A 26,297-nucleotide genomic window follows, 5' to 3' on the forward strand; every position below is an offset into this window, starting at 1 on the left:
CACAAACAAATACAACGCTCTCCAATCACTCACTCCGCCATGGTGTACTGTGCTACCCATCCATTAATGAACTGTGGCACCTCACAAGGGGCTTTGAACCGCTATAGAAATGCTAATACACCAAACAATCAAAGGCATGTGGAGTTTACACAACTGCTATGTACTAATCAATGTGTTAGAGCTCGAAGTAGAAGGACCAGCATTTCGACCTCTCACAGTCATCCATGGGGCAAAGTAATGATGACATGGACAAACTACAGAGAAGCAGCGCACTACTTGTTAAAATGAGGGGGTATTCTTGTTTCAGCTAGCACAGATAGGTGGGATTTGGCATCATGCATTTCTAAGAAACATATAGTAGAAGAGCACATACTAGAAACAAGAAATGCTTTTCAGGAAAAAAATCACGAGTCATGAGGAATAACTCTCAAAGGCCTGTTTACAAGAGAAGAAAATCATGCGGGTGTATACACCTAAACACCCAGAGCATCAGATTTATATATGCTTTGTCTCCTATGCCCCTGTTATCATAGGTAGTCAAGAAAATCAGGCAAATCATTGATGACAATTAAATTTACTCCACCAACATGGGCTGCACAGACATGCCTCTCATATTAGATACAGATGTTTATAACTGCACATTGGAAATTATTAAGCCATCAGAAGTTATTGGCAATGCTTATATAAAAAGTTAACACTTAAGGTTGGGTATTCAGAATCCATTACCTTCACCCAGACGGTAAGCAAACTGCAAGCTCATGCTATAGAGAAATACACCTTCTCAGAGCACAGCCTGAATTCCCACAGAAGCTTTTATCAGTTTTTTGCAAGTAAGTCAAGCAATAGCAGTAACAATATTCTTATAAGAAATCACTACACACCGTAGATATCCCCAGGTATAAACTCCTATCGAGCAATATGGGGCTCATTGTAGCCAAGCGGGACATTGCCAGGTATTGAAGTAAACCAGAGTTGCCTAATATGAGAGAGTGGCGGGTCAGTATGGACTTTTACATGGGGACAGTGAAAACGTTTATGCTTCCAGGGGATGCCCAAAAACGTTCGGGAAGATTTGGAAGCTATGTTTTTTTTTTTTTATTTGTTTATTCAAAGTAGCAGATGTATTACATCACAGTTGCAGTAGTAGTGAAAGCTGCGGAGGAGCATGCGGAAGCAAGATATTACACTGTAATGAAGGGCATACAGGATTTGTACATTTTCTTATTTCACCCCTCTATATCCCCCCCCCCTTACAACAACTGAACAGAACCAATACAAACAAAACTCAGTGCCGTAAGTAAATAGTAGGGAGAACAGCGCACGGAGTCATTACATACACAGTTGTTGCATTCAACAAGTGCTAATTTTCCCCGGACGTGGATTGTGATTCAATAAAGCCAGCAAGGGAACACACAGTCACTCATCAAGGCACATGCAGATCCAGTCGCAAAACAGAAGTGTACATAATGTTCGGAAACCCAGCCAACACTCAGACAGCATAATTACATATTCCTGTATGGCAAACAGTAAGTAGAGCTTCGACATGCAGCCAAAGGCACAAGTATTCCATCTCCTTATCAAGTAGTATCTCCCGCCACCCCAGAGGGAGACTGTGCAGAGCTGGGGGTGCTTGCTCTAGCAATCGACCAGCGCAGGAAAGGTTCCCAAATGTCCCTGTGTCGGGAAGCAGAGGGCATGAGTTCCAAATAGTTATCCAGTTGCGTATGACCATAAGTGACGTCTGCTAGCCATGCATCAAATGTAGGCACTGCCCTACGACCCCAGTGTACAGCCACCTGTCGCCTAGCATAGAGCAGGAGTAAGGCGTGGAGTTTACGATTGTTAGGTGCAGTATCAATGACATACCCCAACAGTCCAAGTGCCGGGGAAGGGTCATCCACTCTGAGGAGGATCTGATTAATAGCAGAGAAAACGGCGGACCAATATTCAGCAAGCCTTGGACAGCTCCAGGCGACATGCAGGAAAGAGGCCTGCTCGGCGCCGCATTTCCAGCAGTTAGAGTCATCTCTCAATCCCATGCGGTGCAGAGACATCGGTGTACGGTAACATCTGTGTAAGAACTTAAAATGGATTTGCCGGAGTTTATAGTTAGGTGATAGCTCAGTGAGTTGCTTACAGCAAAAGGACCACTGATCTTCCGTCAGAGGCTCCTCCAGCTCCGCATTCCATGTCTGCATGGATGTTGGTACCACAATGGGGGCCTGCTCCTGCATGCTGTTATACAATCTAGAGACCAGTTTTTTAGGGGATGCCCTAGCGAGCACGTCTTGGAGCGCTTGTAACTGTGGAGGTTCTTCGGGAAACTTCCCCCAGAACGCCCCACAGGACATTCTCAACTTGTAGTAGGTAAAAAGATCATTGAAGGTCAGGGGCTCGTCATCTCCACCCGGCTGGGGGTCCTGAAACGTGCCATCCGGGTACAGATCAGCAAATGTACGCAAAGGGGCTCCATGTAGAGAGAGGTTCCCTCCACTCTCGGCCAAGCAGGGCAGCATAGGGTTGCATCTCAACGGGATAGCCGGTGCATACAAAAGCGGGAGCCGAGCTCTCTTCTGGAGCTCTCGCCACACCCACCTAAGCATATTTGCTGTGTCTATGTCCAGGGAGGGCCGTGGTGATTTGTTATATAAGGCTACATTCAAAGGCAATGGGGCCACCGAATCTGTTTCCACTGCAACATGCGGTTGGTATGGCGTGGGATATGCCCAGAAATGGACAAATTGGGCCTGTGCACACAGTGCGTAGAGCTGCATATCAGGAGCGCCCAGTCCTCCCTGACGAAGTGGCAGTGTCAAGAGAGCCCATGATACCCTGGCCTGACCTCCAGCCCACACAAGTGATATTAAGGAAGATCGCAGACAGGTATGAAAGTGTTTCGTTAATGGGATTGGGATATTCACAAAAAGGTAGAGGAATTTCGGCAATACCATCTTTGCCAGTGCGATTCTCCTGACTAATGACAGAGGAAGTGCCCTCCAGATGGCCACCTTGGTTTCTAACCAGTGTACCGCTTTTCCAAAGTTAAGGGACCAAACATCATGTATATTACGGCTAATCCAGATGCCTAAATACTTAACAGAGTCCGCCTCCCAGCGTAGGGGGTAATCGGAACTCACTTCAGGGGTAGTATCTGTTAGTGAGAATGCGACTGATTTAGCCCAGTTGATCGATACACCTGCCAGGCCTTCAAATTTGACAAATTCGCGAAGTAGAGGGTTAAGGTTTTCAGTGGGGTTTGGGACATACAGAGTAACGTCATCTGCATATAAAGAGATTAGTAGACTACGGGAACTAAAACTGATGCCTCGCGCCGTGTGGTGCTGCCTGACCCTAGCAGCAAGGGGCTCCATTGCGATGGCGAAGAGTAGCGGAGACAGAGGGCAGCCCTGTCTCGTGCCTCTTGAGATGTCAAAGGGTTCGGATAGCAATCCGTTCACCTGAACCCTTGCCGTGGGGGAAGTATACAACAGTCGTATTAGATTAATGAAAAGGGGACTGAATCCCATCCTGCTCAGAATCCTGAATAGATAAGGCCATTCGTGCGAATCGAAGGCTTTAGTAGCGTCCAAAAAAACGACCGCTGCTTGTACCGCTGGGTGAAGGTAGTGAAACACCGAGAATATGGTTCTTAAGTTATGGGATGTTGCGCGCCCCGGTATAAAGCCTGATTGGTCTGGCAGGGCCACCATCGGTAGCAACGGCTGCAGTCTGTCGGCAATGATTTTCGCGTAGATTTTCACATCTACGTTGATGAGGGAAAGAGGCCTGTAAGAATCTAGCGACTGGCTATCTTTATCTGGTTTTAGAAGCGTTATGATCAGGGCTTCTCGCGTGGATTTAGGCAGAGTGCCAGTCTCAAGGGCCTCGGCGAACACTTCATGCAGCCGCGGCGCCAGTTCCTCAACTTAGGTCTTATAAAAGGCGGTCGTGAGGCCATCAGGGCCAGGGGCCTTATTTAAAGGCATACTTTTGATTACTGCGGCAATATCACGAGCTGTGATCGGGACGTCCATGTATTGGCGGTGTGCGTTGTTAAACCACACCAAGGCTATAGTGTCTAGATAGGCATCAAGGGACTCTGGAGTCATATTGTGTCTGGTTTTGTACAGGTTATAGTAGAACTCTGTGAAAGTGTGGAGAACTGCCTGCTGACCCACCACCACCTCCCCGTCTGGGTGCACAATGGAGTGTATATATGTGGACTGTGGTCTGGTGGAGATTAGGCGCGCCAGTGTCCTACTGGGTCTATCTCCTTCCCCGTATCTGCGGGCTTCTGCTTGTTTTCCCAAGAACTTTACCTCCCGTTGTGCCTCCTCGTGAAAGTCTAGAAGTTTAGCCTTAATTTGAACCGCTAATTCAGGTGTGGGACTGTCACAGAAACGTGATTCCATCTCCTTCAGCTCCCCCTCAATCTTGCTTAACGTATTTCTAATGGATTGCAGTACCCCTGCCCTACGTGCAATGCAGTGCCCCCTGATTACCGCTTTAAATGCATCCCATAGTACAGATTCCGTTGATACTGAGCCCGTGTTTGTCTCGAAGTATTGGACTATGTCTGCCCTGATTTCCTCAGTGAATGCTGGGTCTAATAAGGCGTGTGGCGGTAAGCGCCAGGTGAAGGCCCGGGTGGGAGCATCTGGCATTCTAATCTCTAATAGGCATGGGGTATGATCAGAGAGCGATCTAGCCTGATTACACACATTAACGGTCCACGTAGCCACCTCAGGCGACACCAGCCAGTAATCTAGCCTCGACCAGGCAGCATGGTGACTTGAAATACAGGTGCCCTCCCTGTCTGCCGGGTGTCTAGACCTCCATATGTCAAGAAGTAGACCTTCCTGGAGAATGTCTAGCAGTGCCTGCCTGGCGTGTGGGTGCAGCGGCCGTGATGCCCCCTTGCGGTCCAGATCATCATTGAGTACAACATTAAAGTCTCCTCCTCAAATGACAGTTGAGAAATCCATCAATGCAATCTGCGCCCATACAGATCTGAAGAAATCCGTGTCGTCCACATTCGGACCATACATCGCTGTCAACACCAATGGTTTACCCAGTAAGGTACCGTACAACACAACAACTCTGCCCTCCGGGTCAATGTGCACAGCATGTTCCTTCCAATCGAAACCTTTACGTATAAGGATAGCCACCCCGCGGGCATAGTTAGAGTAAATGGCAGAATAAATTGCGCCCCACCTGGAGTGTTTTAGCCTCGGGGATGGTGTGGAGTTGATGTGTGTTTCTTGCAAAAAGCAAATATCTATTTTGTGTCTTATAAGGTAGCCATGCATTCATCTCGCTTTCTTGACATCACTAAGTCCGCGGATGTTCCAAGTTAACATTCTTGTTACCTCCATTACAATGTTGATACTGCATTTCCACTATGTAGTAGCTGGTTAGTTGTACAACTTAGACTAATGACCTCACAGCGCAATTGAGAATAGTACTGAGCACTTACCAAACAACCCAACAACCCCTTCCCCCCGCCACCCACAGCAACCCCCCAATCAGGTCGTGTTATACCCCCCCCTAAGTTACGCATAGCGTAAACACAAAGAAAATGTGCAAACAGTGGGAAACACCCCTTGAGGGCGTGGTGTCCCGAGCATACACCCCTGCTTGCACAGGGTGGCTGCACATTTCAACCTAGGTTGTTAGCCAATGACCTGGATACGTTATATTCATACCGCAGCCAACGCGCAGAGCGCCCAGCGGGGAGCAGCAGCAGGGCCCAGCAAGTTCAGGGGCATCATACATCAACAACTGTAAAACAATGGCGTTGCACAACAGAATCAGAATACATGTACCCAACCTAAGCAGATAACAGAGGCAAAGTTTCACTATTGCAGTACAGCAGGTCTTGGAATCAGGGCAGGCGGGATCAGTCATTATCACTGAGGCGACCAGCCCTATCCTCCAGCTGTGCACGTGTCTTTTTCGGCCTGGTGCTGCAGACATGTTTTGCGAATTTCAAAGCAGATTTAGCGTCCGTAAAGTAATGGGTAGTGCCATCATGCACCACCCGCAGTTTAGCTGGGTACAGTAGAGAGTACTTTCTGGCAGCCTGCATTAAGAGCTTCTTAGCCGGGAGGAATTCTTTTCTGGACGCCTGCACTAGTGGGGTGAAATCGGGGTAAAACGAGATGGAGTTTCCTTTATGCGTTATTTTACCCTTCTCACGTGCAAGACGCAGTATGAGGTCCCTGTCCTGGTAGTGGAGCAGCTTGGCGAGGATTGGTCTCGGCGGCGCTCCCACAGGCGGTTTCTGTCCCAGCGCTCTATGGGCACGCTCCACTGTGAAGACCTGAGACAAGTGTGGATCGAATAGTTCATGGAGCAGGCCCGAGACAAAGGATTCCATCTTGTCTATGGCAGTTGACTCCGGAATACCAGTTATGCGCACGTTGCAGCGACGGGAACGCGCCACTAAGTCATCCGCCTTCGCCCGTAGAAGTGCAACCTCTTTTTCCAGGTTTGTGATATGCTGTTTGGACTCCTGCTGGAATTCGCAGCATTCCGTGTGTCTGTTTTCGAGGCAGTCCAGGCGCGTTTCATGTGCGACTACCTGGGTTTTGACCGCGTCAAGTTGAGCCGCCATGCCGTCGAGTTTAGTGTCAATACTTCTAAGACTAGATCGCACTTCCAGCATCAACGCCTTAACATCAATGTCGTGTTGTGCATCAGACACGCCATGCTCAACAGTTTCGTGATCCTGTTCGTTTTGTCTCGCTTGACGTTTCTGCTCGAACGTGAGCTTAGGCTGCTTTGGGTCTCCCTTTCCCATCGCTGTTGGTTCAGTGGGGACCAGGCCGGGAGGTCGTATGTTGATGTAGGGTGATGCAGGAGGCCTTGGATTCGCGTCTGTGGGCACCGCCCGTACACCGTCAACCAATGTGTATGTCCAATGTTCACCCTCCCGGGGCACTGGAAGTAGTTCGGGTACAGGAACCTGTGCGCACCGTTAATCACCGACCCCTCGCAAGGTCAGTGCCCAACAGCTATGCTCACCCCTCAAGAGTCACGGGCGAAAGCTACTGATCAGGCGACGAGGGTGACACGGCCCGCAGGCCGAGCAACGACGGGCGGATGAACAAGGCACAAAGGGGCATCCAGCGTACTCCTTCAATGCGGTGAATGCAATGTGACTGCCTGGTGGAAATGGCGCAGACCGGCGGCCCCCACCTTCGCTGCAGCGAGCTTCAGGCGAACAGAGGATACCTCGGGGCAACCATCAATGCAAGTATAGCCCAGATCTCGCTTCACCACTTGGGTATAGCCTCAGAGCAACCCCACCGTGAAAGCGCGCAAAATGGCGGCGCGTCACCTCCGAGCCAGGCAACACGGCCTTAGTGGTGGAAAGGTTCGCTCACTTTCTAAGGAGTCAGTGCAGAAGCTCATCTCCGCATGTTCAAAATTGAACTCCTGGAGCCCGGGGCTCAGGAATTTGGGAACCGGGATTTACAAGCCGTCCGTCCGACATCCAAAATGGCGGTTCCACAGGACTCGCAGAGATCGGGCAATCAGCACTCACCACCTCCAGAGCTTCAAGGCTACTCACTGGGATGTCGCCGCCAGTCTATGCATGCCCCCAGCTCGCAGCCGGCGCTGAGTATCGACCGCCTCCTCGATGTCCGGGTCTCGAGTGGTCGTTTCCGGGCCGCAGAGGAGGGCCCACCAGGCACCGGGCTGTAGTGAGTTGCGTCGCCCGAGCAGTGCTCTGACCCAGGCGGGCCACGCACTTGCAGCTCACGGCAGATCTGTCGGAGCCAATAACTCCTTGCTGGGTCGCAGCAGAGCCGGCAAAGTCGCTCCCCAACCCCTCCGCGCTGTCAGCAACCTCTGAGTCAGGAGAGATGGGTTAACTTCGCAACCCAGGCAGGATTAGATAGAGGATTTATAGCGCAGCCGGCGGAGCTCGCTTAGAAAGCGGCCATGTCGCTGCTCGGCAAGCCACGCCCCCTTGAAAGCTATGGTTAAAGTATTATAATCTGGAGGTGACCGGGGAGGAAACGGATAGTGCATGCCCCTCTACATTGGATCCATAACCAGTCGACCGATATCCTGGTCTCCCAAGAGGACACATTGGGGGCGGGGCATACTCAATCTACAGTGGAGGGGAGGGGTACCAGTCAAGAATTATTGTAATGTAACCTCTGTAAGTTTATATGTAAAAACTATCAATGATAATGTTGAACTTGTTATATATATGACTCAACTGCTATTTTACTGGCTAAGGTTTAAAAATAAAATTAAAAAAACAGTTACAAAAAAAAAAGAAATCACCACACACACACATTTGATGCTAGGTGAGATAAGAAACAGTAGCAGAGTAGCCAGTACTTCCCTAATTAATATATTCACAGTGAAAATCAAAACGGCCCTTGCCTGTAACACTAGTTCTGCAGTATGTATGAAAATTAAATTCACATTAAACCCTGCCTCCCCTCTCCCTGATGATACAGGACGTGGATTTCCATGCCAATAAACAATATTTACATATCTGCACTCAATTACTCTCACATATAATATGATGAAGGAGAAAGGCTGGGCATTGCGGGATTTGAGTGGACATGGTGATTCATCTGACTCGCCTAGGGTGAATTGTTGCTTTTCGGTTCGAGGAAATCAATGTTGATGATGGAAATGAGCACAGTATGTTACTCAATCATTGATATAAGCTGGAAAACTGCTTTATATTTAAGTAAAGTTTCTCATACAGTCCAGCAGAGCTTTTTTTAGGATACCGCAGAGAATGAAGTACGAGTGTGGACTGTGAAGAGCTTAGGAATTGATGCAGGATCTCTGGCTGTTGGGGAGTTGTAGCAAATGGTATAGTAGCACTGGCTGTGAAGGGAGAGCTGTAGATGTAGAATAGCTGGCTATGGGGAGTTGTGAGGAATGATGTAGGAGGGATGCTGTGGTGGAGTTCTTTTTAGATATATTGGTATATGGTATTTCAAAAGGCAGCGGAGCGCTGTACCTGGTCTAAGAAATGATTCAGGGTAGTAGGTGTAAGGATTTGTAAGGAATGTTGCAGGATCTCTGGCAGCTAGGTAGCTGTGGGGGCTGGCATAACAGCAGTGACCCTCAAAGATCTAAAGGATGGTTAGAAGAGCTGGCTATGGGGAGTTGTAAATAAAGACTTAGGAGGGATGGCTGTGGAAGAGTTCCATGAATTAGTGGGAGAGTGTTGGCTGTGGGGAACGCTGCAGTGACCATGGTAGGACTGCTGGGTGTAGAGGACTCAGTTTCAGAACTCCAATTTCCCTCAGTAGGAAGTATAGTAAGGGGTTTGTGGCAGTGTTTCCATCATCTCACGCACCTTGCTTAGTTTGGTCCTGTCATAGGGGAGATGATTTTCTTTGGTTACCATGACAATTCTCCCTGTGAAGCCTTCTTGCCGAAGTGTTTCAGCACAAACCAGTGCGGCTGGACCTTAAGGTATGAAAAGAGAGAAGGTAAGGTTTTGGTGGATGCCTATAGAAGTGCCACCAGATCTCACCCCCTCAGCATCTGTGATGAATGTTTCTTCCTCACCTCTACTGAGGCTTACCACCATCTCACATGTGCCAATGATCAACCCCTCAAATGTGCCAATGACCGTCCCCTCTTCTAAATATCCTCTCATTGAATGTGCCCATGATCACCACCTTACCTGTGCCAATTATTACCACTGTGCACCGGTCTTCCTTGGAGCGAGCCTTCATTGCTTTCACTCTTTTTGGATTTTCCAGTGCCTGAAAAGTAATGTAAGGAAAATTTCAGCTCAAGCAAACAATAAAACTAAATAACCAAGATGACAGTTGTAGAATGTCCCTATCAGCCAGGAGCCTCGTCTGCTACTACTGGACACGACAGGCAGCTCGGAGTCACTATTTGCAGTCCTAGAAATGACCTGCAACACAGTGCATCACCTACAGTGCTGGAATCCATCAGCATGCTTGAATCCTGGGGTGTTACTCTATGCCCGACAACCTCAAATACAGTCTGTAGCCTGGTTGATCGTCTGGCGAGTGGCATGCTTTGAGGGGACTCACCTCCAGGCATCATCGCTGTCCTAGCTAGTCTTCTGCTAGCTTGGGGTGCTGCCTACAGCTATGGTACACTACCGACTGCCCTAGAGTTTTTGCCAACAGCTCAGGTTTCTTGACAAATTGCTATCCTTCAGACAGAGTGGAACCTTCAGAACAGTGTTACCCCTCAGGGAAGGGGATGTCGGCTGCTACACGCAGCTCTGTACAGAGTGATAGCATCAAGCTAGGGTAACCCTCAGACCATAGCATTCGAGTCAGGCTGAAGCATTAATCTTGGCGCAGAGCATTCCCGATTCAGGCTCCAGCTTTACCCTCAAAATACAACCTTGAGTAGAGTCCACATTTCAGACCCATGTGTCATTCTCAGGCAAACACATTAGCTGAGGCCAAAGCATGAGGATAAGTAAGACATTGCCCTCAGGTCAAAGGTTATGCTGGGGTGAGAGATGTACCTGCAAGTTGAGGGTTAACCTCAGGCTGGAGCCATCCTCCAGACAGAGCATTACTTTTTTTTCATAAAGACACAGGAAAACTCTAAGGACAGAGATACTCTGATGAAAACACCTTACTCTCACAACCGATTGTTCTTGGAGAGTTACTCTCAGGATGGAGTATTAATCTTAGGCTACTGAATGACCTCCAGCCTGCAATAAACCCTAACGACAGTGCAACTATCAGGCTGCAGCTACTCTCCTGATGGGTACTAAGCACAGACCCAGGCCTTATTTGAAGCATGTGATAACTTTACCTTTCTGTCAGCAGAAATGGTCACCTTGCCTTTATTCACCACCACCTGCAAGACAAGAGATGAATCAGAAAACAGGATCTATCAGTGCTACATTTAACTATGGCATCTTCTGAGCACTTTAAACCACATGATATGCCAAGCAAGGGACAAAGACACTAATAATGTCAGGAAGACATCATGACAAGTCACACATTATACAGCTCTATGAAACAGGGGAAAAGAGCAACAAGGAATTAGAGGTGGGGTATCAGTAGGGGAAAAGGACCGTATATTTTGAAAGGGGGAGATGTGTTGCTGGTATTATTAATTATCACTTTTGTTGTCAGACGGGGATAACACAGGTGTGGTCGAGGGAGGGTTGAATAGGTGTAGCTGAGAGATGGAGTACTACAGGTGTGGTTATGAGAGTTGTTAGGCTTTTGAGAGCTGGTGAGACGTGTGATTGTTTGAAACAGGGTGGTGAGAGTGGAGGTATGTAGGTGTGGCTACTAGAACCAAGGAGAGGAAGAAAGAGGTTTGGCTGTGAGAGATCATATGATGGGTGAGACAGACATGGTCATTACAGGGTGGTGGGAACATAAGATAAGATGTGTATAAAACCAGTATAAGCTTAACTAGTAGTCCAAAGCAAGACGCTTGAAAGAGTGCATTACCGTGTATCTGTTATTTCTTGCAGGAAGTTGGTAGCATCTGATATAGAGCACTTTGTGGCAGACTGATCTAAGCAACTTAGGTGCATGAGCACATACATGCAGCTGCCTTTTCACATTCCACCCAATTAAACAAATTAAGTCCATATATTTGGTTATTTGACTGTTATTTCCAGAAAACCTACTTTTCAAGATTCCAAACAGCTAGGCTGAGGCACCTTCCTGCTTCAAACCTGTGTACTGAGGTTATTTCTCACATACTGCTCATTCAGGGTGTGTCTGTCACACCCCATTGTTAAAAGCAGTGTGCATCTTTATCCTTGTTAAGACTGGCCAGACTGTTCAAACACAAGGGCAGGATTCAAGCATAGTAACAAATTGTCACTTACTTGTAGTACTGGTTCTACATCATAGGAATCTTAATTTGATATATAAACGTTAGAAAAATTCCCTGCTGCATGCTTGGACCCCGAAATACGACAAATACAATATTTGTCTCTATAGTTAAACACACAGGGTGCCGTTGATCATATTAGATGCAGCACTCATTAGAAACCCTTACCCTAGACAAGATTTTCGCTGAAATGGAGGCTGTTGTATGTTTAAAACAATCCCTCAAAATTAGATTGCAGCACTTGAAATGTAAACGCAGGCACAATCTATCATTGATGAAACGTAACAGCCAGATAGGCATTCATTATAAAGGTGTGAAAATAGACTGCTGTCACTGTGATATAACCTAGCTGGGGAGGCGAGTGGGTCATGCATGAATTCAACGAAGATTCCTACGATGCAGAACCAGGACTACAAACAAATAACTAATTCTTCTAAAATGTAGAATTTTCATTGATAGCCAAAAACGTTAGAATATAGTAGAAAGCTAAAAGTTTTTGTCATATGCGGTTCTAAGGGAAAATGAACAACCCAATTAAAAGAGTCTTCTAAAGTGCAGTTTCAGGGCAAATAGATTCTTTGGAGTGACCTCACCAACTCTAACATCAGTCTGAGTATAATAATCTAGACAGGAGTGCTGCGTGTATATATGTACATATTTCCAGGTGGCAACTTTGAGCGTATCTGCTAATGGGACATTCCTAAATCAGCCTGAACTTGCGGCTTAACCCCTAGTTGAGTGAGCTCTCAACCTAACAGGAAGATGCGTGTTTGCTAGTTTGTAACATAAGGCAATGGATGCGACAATCCATCAATCCTTCCATTGAATGTTGCAAACTCATGATGAATGTGTCATTAATTAATAAAACGCTGATTACATTTTCAAAGTAACTTTGTCTTGTCCAGGGAAAACACACCTAACATCTAAAGAGTGAAGGGATCTTTCTGCTACTGTGGACGGACTGAAAAAACAGGCAATGCAATTGTCAGATTCTGTGAAACTCCGATACTACCTTGTGCCAGAATGAGGAATGAGTGCTCATGCTTACTTTATTTTTATGAAATATTGTGATAGGCTCCACTGTGGCAAGGGTCAGGATTTAATTTACTCTGCTATCAGAGGTTATTCTACTAAGAATGCAGTTTTCTAAATGCTACAGTGTAGCCTAATGAAGGCTTTTAAACAGGGAACCCAAAAATCTGGATAAGACTACGGTGAGTTCTCAAGGGGTGATGGTTGTCGAACTGAAGGACAAACTTTCTTTAGGCCCTCAATGAAGCCTTTGACTACCAGAATCCTGAAGAAAGAAACCTGATCTGGGCTCTTTCTGTAGGCTGTGATTGCAGCGAGGTAGATTTAGAACAGCAATTTTGAATGGGCCTGGTGCAAGAGATAAGGTATAATGACATCCTCTTGACATTAAATTGGATCATATACGTTCTTCTGGTACCATATATAGAATCTCTTCCACTTCACTGTATAATGTGTTCTAGTGGTTGTCTGTTTTGATTTTTTTGCATTCGCCATACAAGCAGGTGGATGATGTAAATCTCCATACTGCCTAACTAAGGGAGCCATGCTGCTAAATTCAATGATGTGCCATCCACCCCGGAAGTCTGGTGAGGAGATTCGGTTTTTACGGTAATCTCTTGTGAGGCCTGATTGACATCGGGAGGAGATCTGGATACCATTGCCTAGGCCAGTCTAGTGCTATCAGAATCATTTATTACTATTTGTTCCTCAATTTCAGCAGTACTGTTGCGATGAGTGGAATCAGCGGAAAGGCATAGAGAAATCTCTTCGACCCATCTATTAAAATGACATTCCCCACTGATTTGGTCTTAAGTTAGGATTTTGTCTTAAGACTAAAACTTAAGTCAAACTAAGATAAAATCCTAACTTAAGACAAAATCCTCACTTACATGCACGCCAATCACATCCAGCTCATCTTCCTTCTGGGTCTTCCTGAGCGCTCTGAGCAAATTCATGGCCCCTTCGTCATAGACTATCTTTTTTGTGGCCATCCACCAACTTCCTCAACTAAACCCTGCCACAAAAAGAGATTTTTGATCACTTTCTTCAAAGCCTTAAACTGGAAACCATTTCCTGGTGTACAGTTAAGGGACCACCAATAGGCCTGTCAAAGGTCATCCATAACTTGGGGCCCTGAGTGACCCCAAATGATATATTAAACTGCTAGTGGGGAGAGTAGCAATGCTTGTTGTTCTCAACTGTACAATCACAAGAAAATTCCATTGTATATTGAGTCTAATCTTCATGCTACAGTAATTGATGGCCTTATACAATCTAGATTTGATATTTAACTGGCAGCTACAGAAACACTTCTCGAAAGCCTACAAATAGTCGAGAACAGGTCTACCCACCTGATCACCACTATCATCAGATTGAATCATATTACTTCAATGCTTCGGCCCCTCACTGGCAGACCATATGCCCAGGATCGTCTTTAGAGCACTAATCATAGTACATAAGGGTGTCTACAGGAAATCATCTGATATTCTAGCTGCTAGATTCATTTTATACTGTCCCTCTCCCCTATTCCGTTCTTCCAATCCTCTTCTGCTTATGTGGCCAATGGCAAGATCGATAACATTTGAAGACTGGGCTTTCTCAGTTGGGGTGGCCAAATTTAGCAATAGTAGGCCATAGAGCCTCCAAGTAAAATGTAATCTATGTCTCTTTAGGATATGCTTGAAGATTGACACTTTCAATAAGGTTAATCACAGTCGTTATTTCAGTCCATTTGGCACTCAGAACATTTACCCATTGAGCTCTACACGCACAAAAGGACATAACTTACATAGCAAAGAGCGTGGTGCCAATAAAAGGTTATGCATCTGATGCAGTTAGAGCACCACTACATTAAAAGCACTACATCGAAATTACCACTTTTGGAGGATGGCACCATAATGAACAAGGAATGTTTAACATAATTTAATATAGTTTCAACATATTTTCATTTATGTACGGTATTAGTGTTCATTTTATTTAATTTCATTTAGGGCCACTCATTTAATTTAATTATGGGATGAGGTGGCATTAGGTTTTAATTTATTTTATATAATTTCAATTATGGGATAGGCTTACAGGTGGTATTAAAGTTAGGTTACACTTACTTTTTATTTTGTTTAATCACAATAAACATTATTTAGGAGTACCAGGATGTAGGGCATCAGTGAATTTGTGCTTTGGAGTCCCTGTGATATTTTACTTAATTTCTGATTTTCAGTTGGATAATGTGACCGCACAGTTTTTGCTAGTTTTTGTACATCTCACATTTAACTGATGAAACCCAACTATCCTGTATCTTTCGAAAAACAGAGCTGTAGAGAGAATGGACATTTGGGCACGTTAAATGTTGTCTGATTGTGCTTTAACTCAATTATTGTATTGCATCTTCTCATGGAGAAGAGTCTCAACCTCTGGCTATCCACAGGTAGAAAGTAAATGCATAAAGCAATTACATTTGATTCAGGTGGCCAACATATAGCCTCAGTCTAAAGCTCCTACACTATGGACATCTCGACTAGTAATCTATGTAGAGCAAAACGTATACTTTAGTCTGTTGTTTCCCCGTTACCTGAACCCCAGTGAGGAGGGAATTCCTTTAGATGTACTTAGATAGTAGTAGCGATAGATCCAGGGAAATGAACATGTCTTGGTAGGAATTTCTTCAATTTACAGAGAAATGAGACATACTGATGTATTAGTTGAAATCTAGTAATACAACCTAGAGACATACCACTGCATGACTAGTCTGTCTGCTTAGAGTAGACTGTCATCAAATTGTTATCTTTTAATGAGATCTATAGATGTAGCTCTATGACATTCCCTCACAAAGCAACAAGACCTGATATTGGTCAAAAGAGTCAAGCACTTCAATATTAAATAATAATAAAGAACAAACTGTACTTGGAGCGGTCTGACCCGCACTAAAAGGAAAACTAAATGAGAATTATTTTTTAAAAATGATCTTGAAAGCATTTGTCTACTATTTTAATGCTCTTATACTGGGTGCATTTCGAAGGAGTGAGAATAAGCATATTCCCTCAAGGCTTTCATTGTAAGGTGTGCGACTGAGGGTGGAAGACGCTATTAATTCACACGCTTCTTCATAATGTGGTGTTGTTTTCTTGGCTGGAGTTGGAAGTTAAGTATTTTAATGAGGTGAAGGATTGCTTTGTTTTCATATGGAGTGTTGTGTCGGTGGAGGGAGGGGTAGCAATGTGTTCTAATTCCATTCAGCATGTATCCAGTGCTGAGGGACGAGAGATTAGCATTTCAGTATGTCCTTTGAGGATTCCTTTATATGGGAAGAGCAGAAGGAAAGGTGGAGAAATGAGGAACTGTGAAAAGTGTGAGTCATAGGTTCCTCTTGAAGAATTTTTACAGAAATGAGGACAGAGAATGGAAGCGGTGCACAGGCAGTCATTTGGATACAGAGTACAGGAGGGCAGAGGTAATGTCTTTGGGGCCAGCAGTGTCTTAAGGCTTTGGCTACGATTCTGGGTGTTAGAGATGGTGGTTGGTGAGACATTTGGAGATGAGTTTACCTTGAAGCAGGGCAGGCTATCCAGGCCCGGATAATCCTCAATGTCTCCACTTTGAGTATTGAAGCAGGCTCCATGCCAAGGACAACGCACTCTGTCGCCTACCAGGACCCCTGCAAGGAAACATCAGACCACTGAGAAGTAGGATGAAGAGACACAGAGGGGAGAGACCCCCGTCTTCTAGGATTGTTGCAAACTATTAAACAAATCAGTGAGAAGAGAGCTCCAGTCCACTCAGGGTGGGATTAAATACCCTCCGCAAACTATGTAAGGTATACACTAAGCCAGTAACAAGAGGACATTCAATGAACTAGGGAGAAAAAGACAGGGAGAAGAAAAGCACCATATGGAAAGGAAGAGGGTAGGTATTGAGTGGAAAGTATCAGGTTCAGAGTTGCGAATATGTACAAACTGGGATAGAAAAAGAGTGAATAAGACACTTTAAGCAGGGAATTACAAGTGAAAGTATTGAAAAAAGCAGAAAATGTAAGGAGGGCCACTACAATAGGAGTATTGTAGCGTAAGAGGGGTAAGAGTAAATGAGGGAGTACATAACTCAAGAGAATCTCAGAAAGAAAGTAATGGAGCAGAGAAGAACTACAAGGTTAAAAGACACAAGGCAATTTATGAGAGGACAGTGTAAGCATGACAAAATAATACGATTGGAGGTGTCCATATCAGAGTGTTAATTAGTACACAAGCATCCCACAATTTCACAACGAGAGCCAGGAACACGGTTTCAGATGGCCAGCCCACACCCCGCAGTGACTAGCTGATCTATACAAAACAGTATAGAGCGTCCCTCAGTTGAGGGACTGACCCCACCACTGGATGACATATAGCTGTGTGAAATGAGCTTCTGCCTTTACGTTGTCCGATGACCAGCCTAGTGATTTGAAGCAGCCGCTCTAGAACATGTCTCACTAAATAATCGTTTGAAATAAGTTGTGCTATAGAGATTAGACATGTGATGTATTTATCAGATCAGTGCTTCATGGAGGCGGAAGCAACGAGGCAAACCCTGAAATTAGGGTTTGACCTCAAATAATGAACAAATCATACAGGCACTTGGGAGGGAAGAGCCGCAGAGAAAAGCCAACGTCCATGCTATAGAACATGTGCTGAAACCTCCATTTTTTGTCAAAACTTTGTTTTTTCCAAAAGTATACAGTGCAATAAAGTATTCAGCATAATCCCTATTTCACAATACACAATAGCCATTTGGAAATAAGTTTCTACCTGAAGTGGAATTGACCAAATGAATGGCATAACAAATACATCTATCTTGAACGAGTGACCCAGGGAAAAACCAGAGGCGTATTTAGGGGGCGGGGCTTCCCAATCCAGTGTCAAAGCCATCAGCACATGTCAGATAATGCGATAGGGTGGAATGTGGCTGAATGCAATGCCCGAGTAAGACTGTGACTCACAAACACATAGTTTAATCAAAAATAACAGTGGTGTGAGTGCGAGAAAAAGGTAAAATCTTGGTCCATCAAGTGCAGGGTTCTCCAAGCATCAAGCAGAACCAATTTACCAAATGCCTGTTCCAAGGCCTTAGGAAACTCTCCATGGCGGACCTATGTGGATGTGTGCTGTGTAAGCCGGGATCCCACGTGAGACAGAAGTCGCCCATCAGGATATTCTCGCCTTCTGCAAACCCACCCATCGAAGATAAAAAAGCATTTAAAAACGGGGCTTGGTTTGAGTTTTGGGCATATAGGGAAGCAAAAGTATACAGGAGCCTTATATGCGACCCTCCACTATGACAATCCTTCCATCTTTGTCAGTTGTACACCCTTCTGGCTGGAATTTTCAAGACAAATGAAAAAAGACAGCCACACCATTATGCTTAGAAGCAGCAGAGGATTTATACATCCGAGGGTAGACCCTATGCCGCAGCCTGTGATCTTCAGTGCGCTTAAGGTGGGTCTCCTGGCACCGCACCATGCCGTTGATCCAGCACATATTTCCACAATTTATGATGCTTGGCTGTGGAGTTAAGGCCCTAGATATTCAAAGTAAGCGTAGTAATCACCATATTAGAGCATAAGATAGACTCCCCAGCGTTGATCGCTGAATGACCCTCCCGCTCTCCACTCCAAGCCTCAGCCTCCCCGTCCCATAAACAAAATAAAGTTGTGAACCAATAAACTGATCCACTCAAACCCCCAAACAAGAACAAGCAGGAAAAAATATCTCCAAGAACAAATCATTTCAGAAAAGGTGATTTATGGTGTATTGGTCAATATCCGCAAAAGCAGTCATAGAGTAGCTTAAGTTAATAAAGGAACATTGCAATTACAAAAAAGTTAGAAAAGCAAATATGTGAGTGAGTGAGTTTATGTATAATCATCTGAGCTATATTGCTATGCTTTCTTCCCACCGTAGGGAAACCAAAGATAACTCTAAGGCAACATATGGATCACAAAATATTTCCTAATCGTCTCAGTAAAGATCTAAACTGACGCCAACGCTGGGCACTGTTCCCGCCAGAGGATATAGAATGGAGAGAGCTTACAGTTTTAACACTTCCTCTGTGGCTTTGGGCGGTTTCGTACTAGCTACTGTCACCTGTTCCTCTTCTCCGTGGGTGAGCCAGACGACCCTCAGAGCCCTCAGCTGCAGTCTGTTACTCTGTGACCAACAAGCCCAGGATATTTGCTGCCTCTAAAAGTTCAGTGACACAATGCATCTAGTTGTGGAATTCGAAAGCAAGCCCAAAAGGATGTGTCCAGCGATATTTAATCTGCTCTGTTGGTGCTGCGCCAAGGGGGCTGATGCAATATCATGGAAGAGGGAGAAGGACACACCCTGAAATGAGACTTCCTTGGTCTGCCAGGCCCCCTGGAGGATGTTGTCCTTTATCTTGAAGAAATAAAGCTTTGCCAGTATGTCTTTTGGGCGTTCCCCCTCTTCAGGGCTCACCCTATGCACTCTGTCGATCTTCACCTTCACCTGTTTATCCCCCAACTCGTCGAGAAGAGCCCCTAAAATAAAAGCCTCCAAATCTGGCTCCATCGCTCCCCCCACCAGGTTTCAGATTCAAATGTTGTCTCGTACGGACCTATTTCAAAGGTCTGCACATTTCAGAATAGAGGCTTGGAGTTGGGCGGGGAGGCGTCTGGAGTCCTCCATCCGGTTTGTGCGGTGATCTAGCTTTTGCACTGTGGTTTCGAGATCTAGTGTTGGTGTCCCCACGGAGTCGATGTCTGCCCAAGGCAAAGTCAATCTATTATTGATGTCCAATCTGAGAGCCACAAGGGAGGAGGTCATATCCACTTTTAGCTCCTCGCATAGCTAACGTTTGTAGTCCAGAAGGGAGGCGAGAAGGTTCTCCTTCGTAAGGGCCATGGCGTTGTCTGCGTTTTTCTCAGGGTGGAGGTCTCATCCTTCTGCCGGTGTAAAGTAACTGAAAACCCTGTTGGTTTAAGACTTTTTTAGGCGGCATAAAAGCAATAGATGCAAAAGATAGCGCTGGTTAAAACTTGCAGAGGCCCACAGTCCTCAGGGCCAAGAGCCACACTCAGTAGCCTTCTTCTCACTGCTGTACATGGAAAACTGTGTTACTCCATGGAACGGTTGGTTTTCCCAGTGGTCTGCAGCATGCGTTAGTTTATGGTGGGGGGGGGGGGGGGGGGGGACACCTTAGACCCCTCACTCCAGACAGGCAGGGATAGCATGTAGAACCCCCCATCTCTCTGAAGGCCCCTAGTACGCCTCAGCAGTGTTCTGCCACCTGGATGGTCTGAATGAGAACGGCACCAGCAGCGCAGAAGCCAAGGCGTTCAGCATGGGCTGAGCCATCTGGCACTGTAGTGAGTTCTCCTTGCAGCTTTGGGCACTCAGCGCACAACAAGCCCCTATGCTGGTAATTTGACTCCAGCAACAAGTCAGGGGCTTCCTGGAGCCTCTTTATGTTACCCTCCAATGTCCTTCACACTGTAGTCCCCATGGCACTGAGGGGATACGCCTCAGTCCAGTCTCCACTACTCACTCACAGAGTGAGAGGTGCCTCCACAGCATCTTCCTCTACAAGGCCAGATACACTCAGGAGGGCGGGGGGAGCCACTCATCCCCGAGACCCTCAGCATGGCTCTCACCCCCCCCCAGACCTCCAATGCCACTGACTTGCAATAGATTGCTGGGGGCCACTCCTGCACCAGTATCCACTGTCACTGGAGCCCCACGTGCTGTCTGCGGTATGCGATGTCCTGTGGCACTGCCATTTTAGGTTCAGGCATCACTCTCCCCTGCCGGGCCTCATTACAACAGTCATGTGTGCTACTGGTGTCAGCCGGACCCACTGCTGATACGCCCTTCAACAGACCTCGACACCCGGCCATAGGGTCAATCCAGCCCAGTCAGGATGGTACCTCTCATTCACTGCAAGTGACCTTGCCACAGCTAGGGTCAGTCTTCTCACCACCCGCTTGCCGATGCGTGCAGCCGCAGCACGGCCGGGGATTGCGCTCTTACCAGTAAGTAGGCAGTACGGGGCCTAGGATCCGTAAGGCGCCCCGAGGTCTCCTTACCCCTACACTGCGCTCGGTAGACTCTCCAGAGGAGCTGGTGATGCAGCGAACTCTGGCTCTGCATTGCCTCCACCAGTGCTGGCGGCAAGTCCCGCAAGAGGCCTGCTTGTTGCTGCCGCTCGGGTCCGGAGCCGTCCACAATCGTCCGGCATCCGACAGCATAGCAGGCCTCCAAGCGCTCTGTTCAACACAACACACTCATATGTTGATGTGTTTTTTACTTCGACTCTGCCAAGCTTGATAGAAATGGCCAGCTCCCCAATTGAATTTGTGGTTGTAGCAGAGCTATCATGGATTACGTCCAATCTGCCATCTTGGTTGGCCACACCCCCCAAACTTCTTTTTAGGACTCTGCCCCCAGTGCTGCTAGATGCTAGGGTTGCTGAATACCAAGTCTGCACTCGTGATCCCACCTCTTGCCTCTTTCTTCCACGACCCTAGACTTCCGGTCCCTTTATTTCTCTCTTCTGTGTTCTTTTTTATCCCCGTTTTCTCCCTTTGCCATGGTTTACAAATCTTGCTCTTCCTCCTTTCTGCTTTCACTTTTTTCTCCCTCGCTCTGCATCAAAGCCCGATGATGAAAAGTTAGTTCCGGTCCATATGACTCCATATCACTGGGACAACATTCCTGGACTTCGCTTTTAAATATTGTTATCAGGTGTGTTAGTTCAATTAGCTCATTTAAAATTAACCATGTAGAAGGAAAGCCCAGGAAGGGAAAGGTGGTGACATGGAATCATCTGGTCACCCTAATCCCATCACCTACACAAATTAAGCCCTTCTGTCGACACACTGGAAAGAGGGTGGTGGCAAAGCCTCAGAGAAACTATTAAAAACGGTAGAAAATAGACCTGCCAAGTCACACGGTGCCACTGTGTGTCACAATATTGTGGGTCCTATCATATGATTGCTGTTGGTGAAGAGCCAATATCATACAGTGACAGGGAAGGCAAGCTAGACATCCATCCATCGAGTAAGTTTCCAGCTCGTCTTTGGATTCTGGTTAAAGGTTGTGTGTTTTTTTCTTTTCTAACCTGTTAACCAGCCTTCATGTTTTAATGGAGAATGTGCTTGTTTATTTAGGCATTTTATATAGTACGGGCATTACCCAAATGTGCTAGAGCACTGTACTAAAAACAAAGTTTGTTATATAAGGTCCAAATTATATAATTGAAAGATGCTAGTATTTTAGCAGAAAAGAGAAACTCATTATATAGGGCATAGAATTACATTATCTGAAGTCATATGTACATTAAAGAACAGTGAACAGTGGAATATAGTGTAAACTGCAGCAGTCATAAAATTTGAGTAACAGGTTGCTGGCTGATGCCATATTCAGCTTAGGGAAGTAGTGCAGTAAATCTGAAGGCAATAAACATTGTTGAAACTCCACCATCCAAGTTAAATGTGAGAAGGAGAGGTTAACTAAAAAGTATTAGAATGAATATGGCTTTCAGCTCCAATTTAAAGATAATCTTCGAGGTGTTAGCGCGTAGGTTCAGAGTTAAGAAGTTCCATATTCTTGTTGCGCTTCCTGAGAAGGATTGTGCCACGAGTCATTCCTTTTTAAAGGTTGGGGTTCTAGCAGCAGTGCTTGGGATTTCACAATGGTCTAGTCTATCTAGATAGCTTGAGATGTCTGCCAGATAACATGGAGTAGGCGTGTGTAGAGCCTTGTGAATGATATAAACCGTCTAGTAAATGGCCCTGGCATCAATGAGCAGCCAGCGGAGAGTAAACAGCATTGGTGAAATGTGATAATTCCTTTTGGCCACATAGGTGAAATGTTCTGCCAAATGTAGGACTGATTTAAGAGGAGTGAGATGGGTCCTGGGTAAACTGGTCAAGAGAGAGTTACAGAAGTCAATTCTTGAAAGCACTAATGATTGAACAAGAGTTTTTACTTCCCCAGAGAAGACACTATTGATATTGCATAATTCTGACAATGGTGCCGTGTTGCAATTGTAAGTTAAGCCTTTTATCTAGGATAACTCCTAGAGATTTAATGAGGTCAACAATGGTGGGTTTGTTGTTTAGGATGCTGAGTGCGTCCATCCAGGATTGTACTGGTGATTTCGATGGGGAATGAGGACTGCAGTTTTGGAATGGTTCAGTTTTAAGTGATGTGAAGTCATCCAGTCTTGAACAGTTTAGAGTGTTGGCCAGATGTAATTTGAAGAGGAAACCTTTATGTACAGTTGGGTGGCATCTGCAGGTTGAAGGTAGACCACTGATTTTCTTAGTAGGACTCCAAGGGGTTTGATATAAAGGTTTAATAGGGTCGGAGCAACGACAGATCTCAGAAGCACCCCTTGATCTACAGCCATCGGTGTTCAGAAACGGTCATCAATTTTTACCTTCTGTGACTTGGTCATGAAGAAGGATTCATACGATTTAAGGTCCATGCCATCAATGCACATTCAATTTTTAAGTGTGTCAAGGAGAGTAAAGTGGTTTACTGTATCAAAGGCTACAGGTAGGTCAAGTAAAACGAGAGCCAAAGCTGCCTAAATCTAGCACTGTAAGTGCATCGTCGACCACCTGAAGCAGTGCTGTTTCAGTGCTGCAACTTTGATTGAAGTCAGATTGACCTTCGTCTAGTAGGTTGTTGTCTTTAACGTGGTCTTTTGTGAGTTGATCTGCTACAAATCAGTCAATGGTTTTTGCCAGGAAAGGAAAGTTGGAGACAGGGCAAAAACTGGTGAGGCCATTCGCATCTGCAGAGGATTTTTTTCAGGAGTAGAGTGACTTATCCAGTCTGTCTAGTCTTGAGGTAGTCCGAAAACAGTCCTAGGCTAAGGAAGAGATTCATCAATTTAGTCCCGTAGAGGAGCATGTGTCTGTAAAAGTTTTAGGCCATGGTACCCCCAAAAAGGCTGACAAAAAGGTTTTAAGGGTTTGCCTTCATGATGTTCTTAAGTAAGTCTTCCTCTAAAGTTATGACAAATACCTGACAAGTGTACTTGCATTTACATACAGTGGTAGGGTTAGGATGGTTATCCAACACATACGACATTTGACTTTGGAGTTAAAGAACTGTACAAATTCTGGTATTTATGTCGATGGGTCATCACATTTGATGAATGTGGTCATGGTGAGGCTGCTAGTGGCTTTGGCCAGATCAAATAGTTGTTTAAGTCCTGTTTTTGCTGAGACAAGGAGGGGTCTAATGATATTTGGTTTTTCACAAAAAAATATGTCTTTTGTATAATGATCTTGCAGCGTTTGAGAGACATGCAAGGTTGGTAGTGGAGGGTAATTGTCTCCATTTCTTCTCCAGAATTTTCAGGGCTCTTCTTTCCTCCTAAAGGGTCTTTGAACCAGGGAGCTGATGTTTTTTTTCTTTTTTCTCTGGAGTGGAGCAACCTCATCAAGCAGATATGAAAGATGGTCAAAGCGACAACTCATTGATATCTGTGTCTGGGATGATGGGTGGCAGAACATTCTGTGCAGAGATGCTATGTATGCTAGCATCAATATTCTTGGTGTTTCGAAACCAGGTCATCGCTCTTTTAGATTGGCTCATGGAGCACGAGAATCACAGGGAGAAAGAAATAAGAAAATAATTGGAATAGTCTAATGTTATGGGCTTTTCCAATGAGAGCAAGTAATCTTTGGAGATTAATAACTAGAAGGGCTCCTTTCATGTGTGTTGGTCTTACCTTATGTTTGATCAGATATTTCCAGTAAGAAAGGAAGCAAGATAGTTGACTGCGGAGTCTTCTGTGATGCCCCAGTGAAAATTATAGTGTGCCAAAAGAACAAGTTACTTACCTTTGGTAATGCTCTTTCTGGTAGAGACTCTATCCTGCCCAAGATTGCTCACCTTAAGAATATTCCTTATGCGTCTGACTGGATCCGGAAACTTTTCAGCATCGCTTCTGCACACCAGAAGGTGGTGCATTGAGGCTCTGCAATAACGCCCTTCTGCTTTGAAAATGAAGTGTGGGGCCTATATAGGTGCCACTCCAGCGCACTAGCATTAGTTGCTTTCTAGACGGTCCCTGGCCCTAGACGTGGAGCCCCAAAAGCAAAGTAGTAGACAGTGTGCAGATTTCTAGACTTGAGAACTTATTACGGGTAGATGCTAATCATAGAACAGGGAGCATGGGAGGGTCGGTTAAGAATCTGAGGCTAGATACAGTCGCTATCAGAAAGAGCACTACCATAGGTAAGTAACTTTTTCTTCTGATATAGACCTCTAGCACCATATTCCTCATCATTTGACTAGATACCAGAGCAGTACTGGAAGGGAGGGGAGCGGTGAATAGACTCAGACCAGGAAGTCCAGCAAAACAGAGTAGGCAAAGTGCCCTTCTCAGCAGACTTATCCAGATGATAGCCCTTCGTAAACCTATGGACGGACGCTCAGGTACCTGACTGGCAGATGTCTAGGACAGGGGCTCCACAAGTTAATACTATGGTAGCAGCTTCGGCCCTGGTGAAAATGGGCATGCAGTCCATACAGAGGCTGTTTCTTTGCCAGTGCGTAGGAAAGCTTAATGCAGAGCACAAACCAGCATGAGATGGCACTCATCTAAAAAGCGTACCATCCCATTTTTTTCCAGTGAACCCCACGAAGAGTTGATCGTCCACCCGGTAGTCTTTGGTAGAGTCAGTGTAGAAGCTGAACGCTCTCTTTTAGGGTTCAGGCGATAGACCCTCTTGTCCTCCTTAGAGGGTGAGGTGGAGCACAGAAAGCAGGCAGAGTGATGGATTAGCCGATGTGAAACGTCACAACTTTCAGAGGAAAGGATGCCCTAGTATGCAGAACCAGCTTATCAGCGAAGGTGGTGGTGCATGGTTGATGAACATGCAAAGCCTGAAGTTCACTCACACGCCGTGCTGACGTGATGGCAAACAGGAACACAGTTTTGATGGTGAGAAGCCGTAAAGATCAACTGTGGAACGGCTCGAATGAAGTACACATCAGATATGCAAGGACAAAATTGAGGTCATATAGGGGCATCACAAACGTAGATGGGGGAAACGTATGTTGCAGCCCTTTCACAAACTGCATCACAACAGGTGATTAAAATAAAAGGTCTGATCAGGCAACCATAAGAAGTCCAAGGGGACCGACAGATTACCTTTAAATTGCGCCTAGCGCAAATAAATGCCATGAGGCCTCCAGCCAATCCTCTGGTAGCCGAGGCTCACGCACCCACCAGCATAGAAATGGGGCCGCATGAGCAACAGGGCCTCAACTCCAACAACAACAGGCAGCAACGTGGTTATTAAAACCCAAAACCCTATCACTAATTTCTCCTATGGAGGAGGAGATTGACACAGCGAAGGTCAAGAATGGTCCTTCTGGGGCACAAGAAAGTAGCGGGGGTAACAACCA

The 26,297-nt window shown here is 45.7% G+C and overlaps 1 protein-coding gene across 4 annotated transcripts in view; it reads right to left on the reverse strand.

Moving 5' to 3' along the window:
• Positions 1-26,297, reverse strand: part of LOC144822522 (apoptosis-inducing factor 3-like) — a 545,716-nt gene that overhangs the window by 284,360 nt on the left and 235,059 nt on the right. For all 4 annotated transcript variants that reach the window (XM_078680159.1, XM_078680158.1, XM_078680160.1 and 1 more), the window contains 4 exons: positions 16,419-16,528; positions 10,801-10,845; positions 9,674-9,755; positions 9,341-9,453 (listed from right to left, as the gene is read on the reverse strand). In XM_078680159.1, coding sequence (XP_078536285.1) covers positions 9,341-9,453; positions 9,674-9,755; positions 10,801-10,845; positions 16,419-16,528 — 350 coding nt within the window. The remainder of the gene's footprint in view (positions 1-9,340; positions 9,454-9,673; positions 9,756-10,800; positions 10,846-16,418; positions 16,529-26,297) is intronic.

This window comes from Lissotriton helveticus, chromosome 3_1, assembly GCF_964261635.1.
Source record: "Lissotriton helveticus chromosome 3_1, aLisHel1.1, whole genome shotgun sequence".
In the NCBI taxonomy this organism is placed as follows: Eukaryota; Metazoa; Chordata; class Amphibia; order Caudata; family Salamandridae; genus Lissotriton; species Lissotriton helveticus.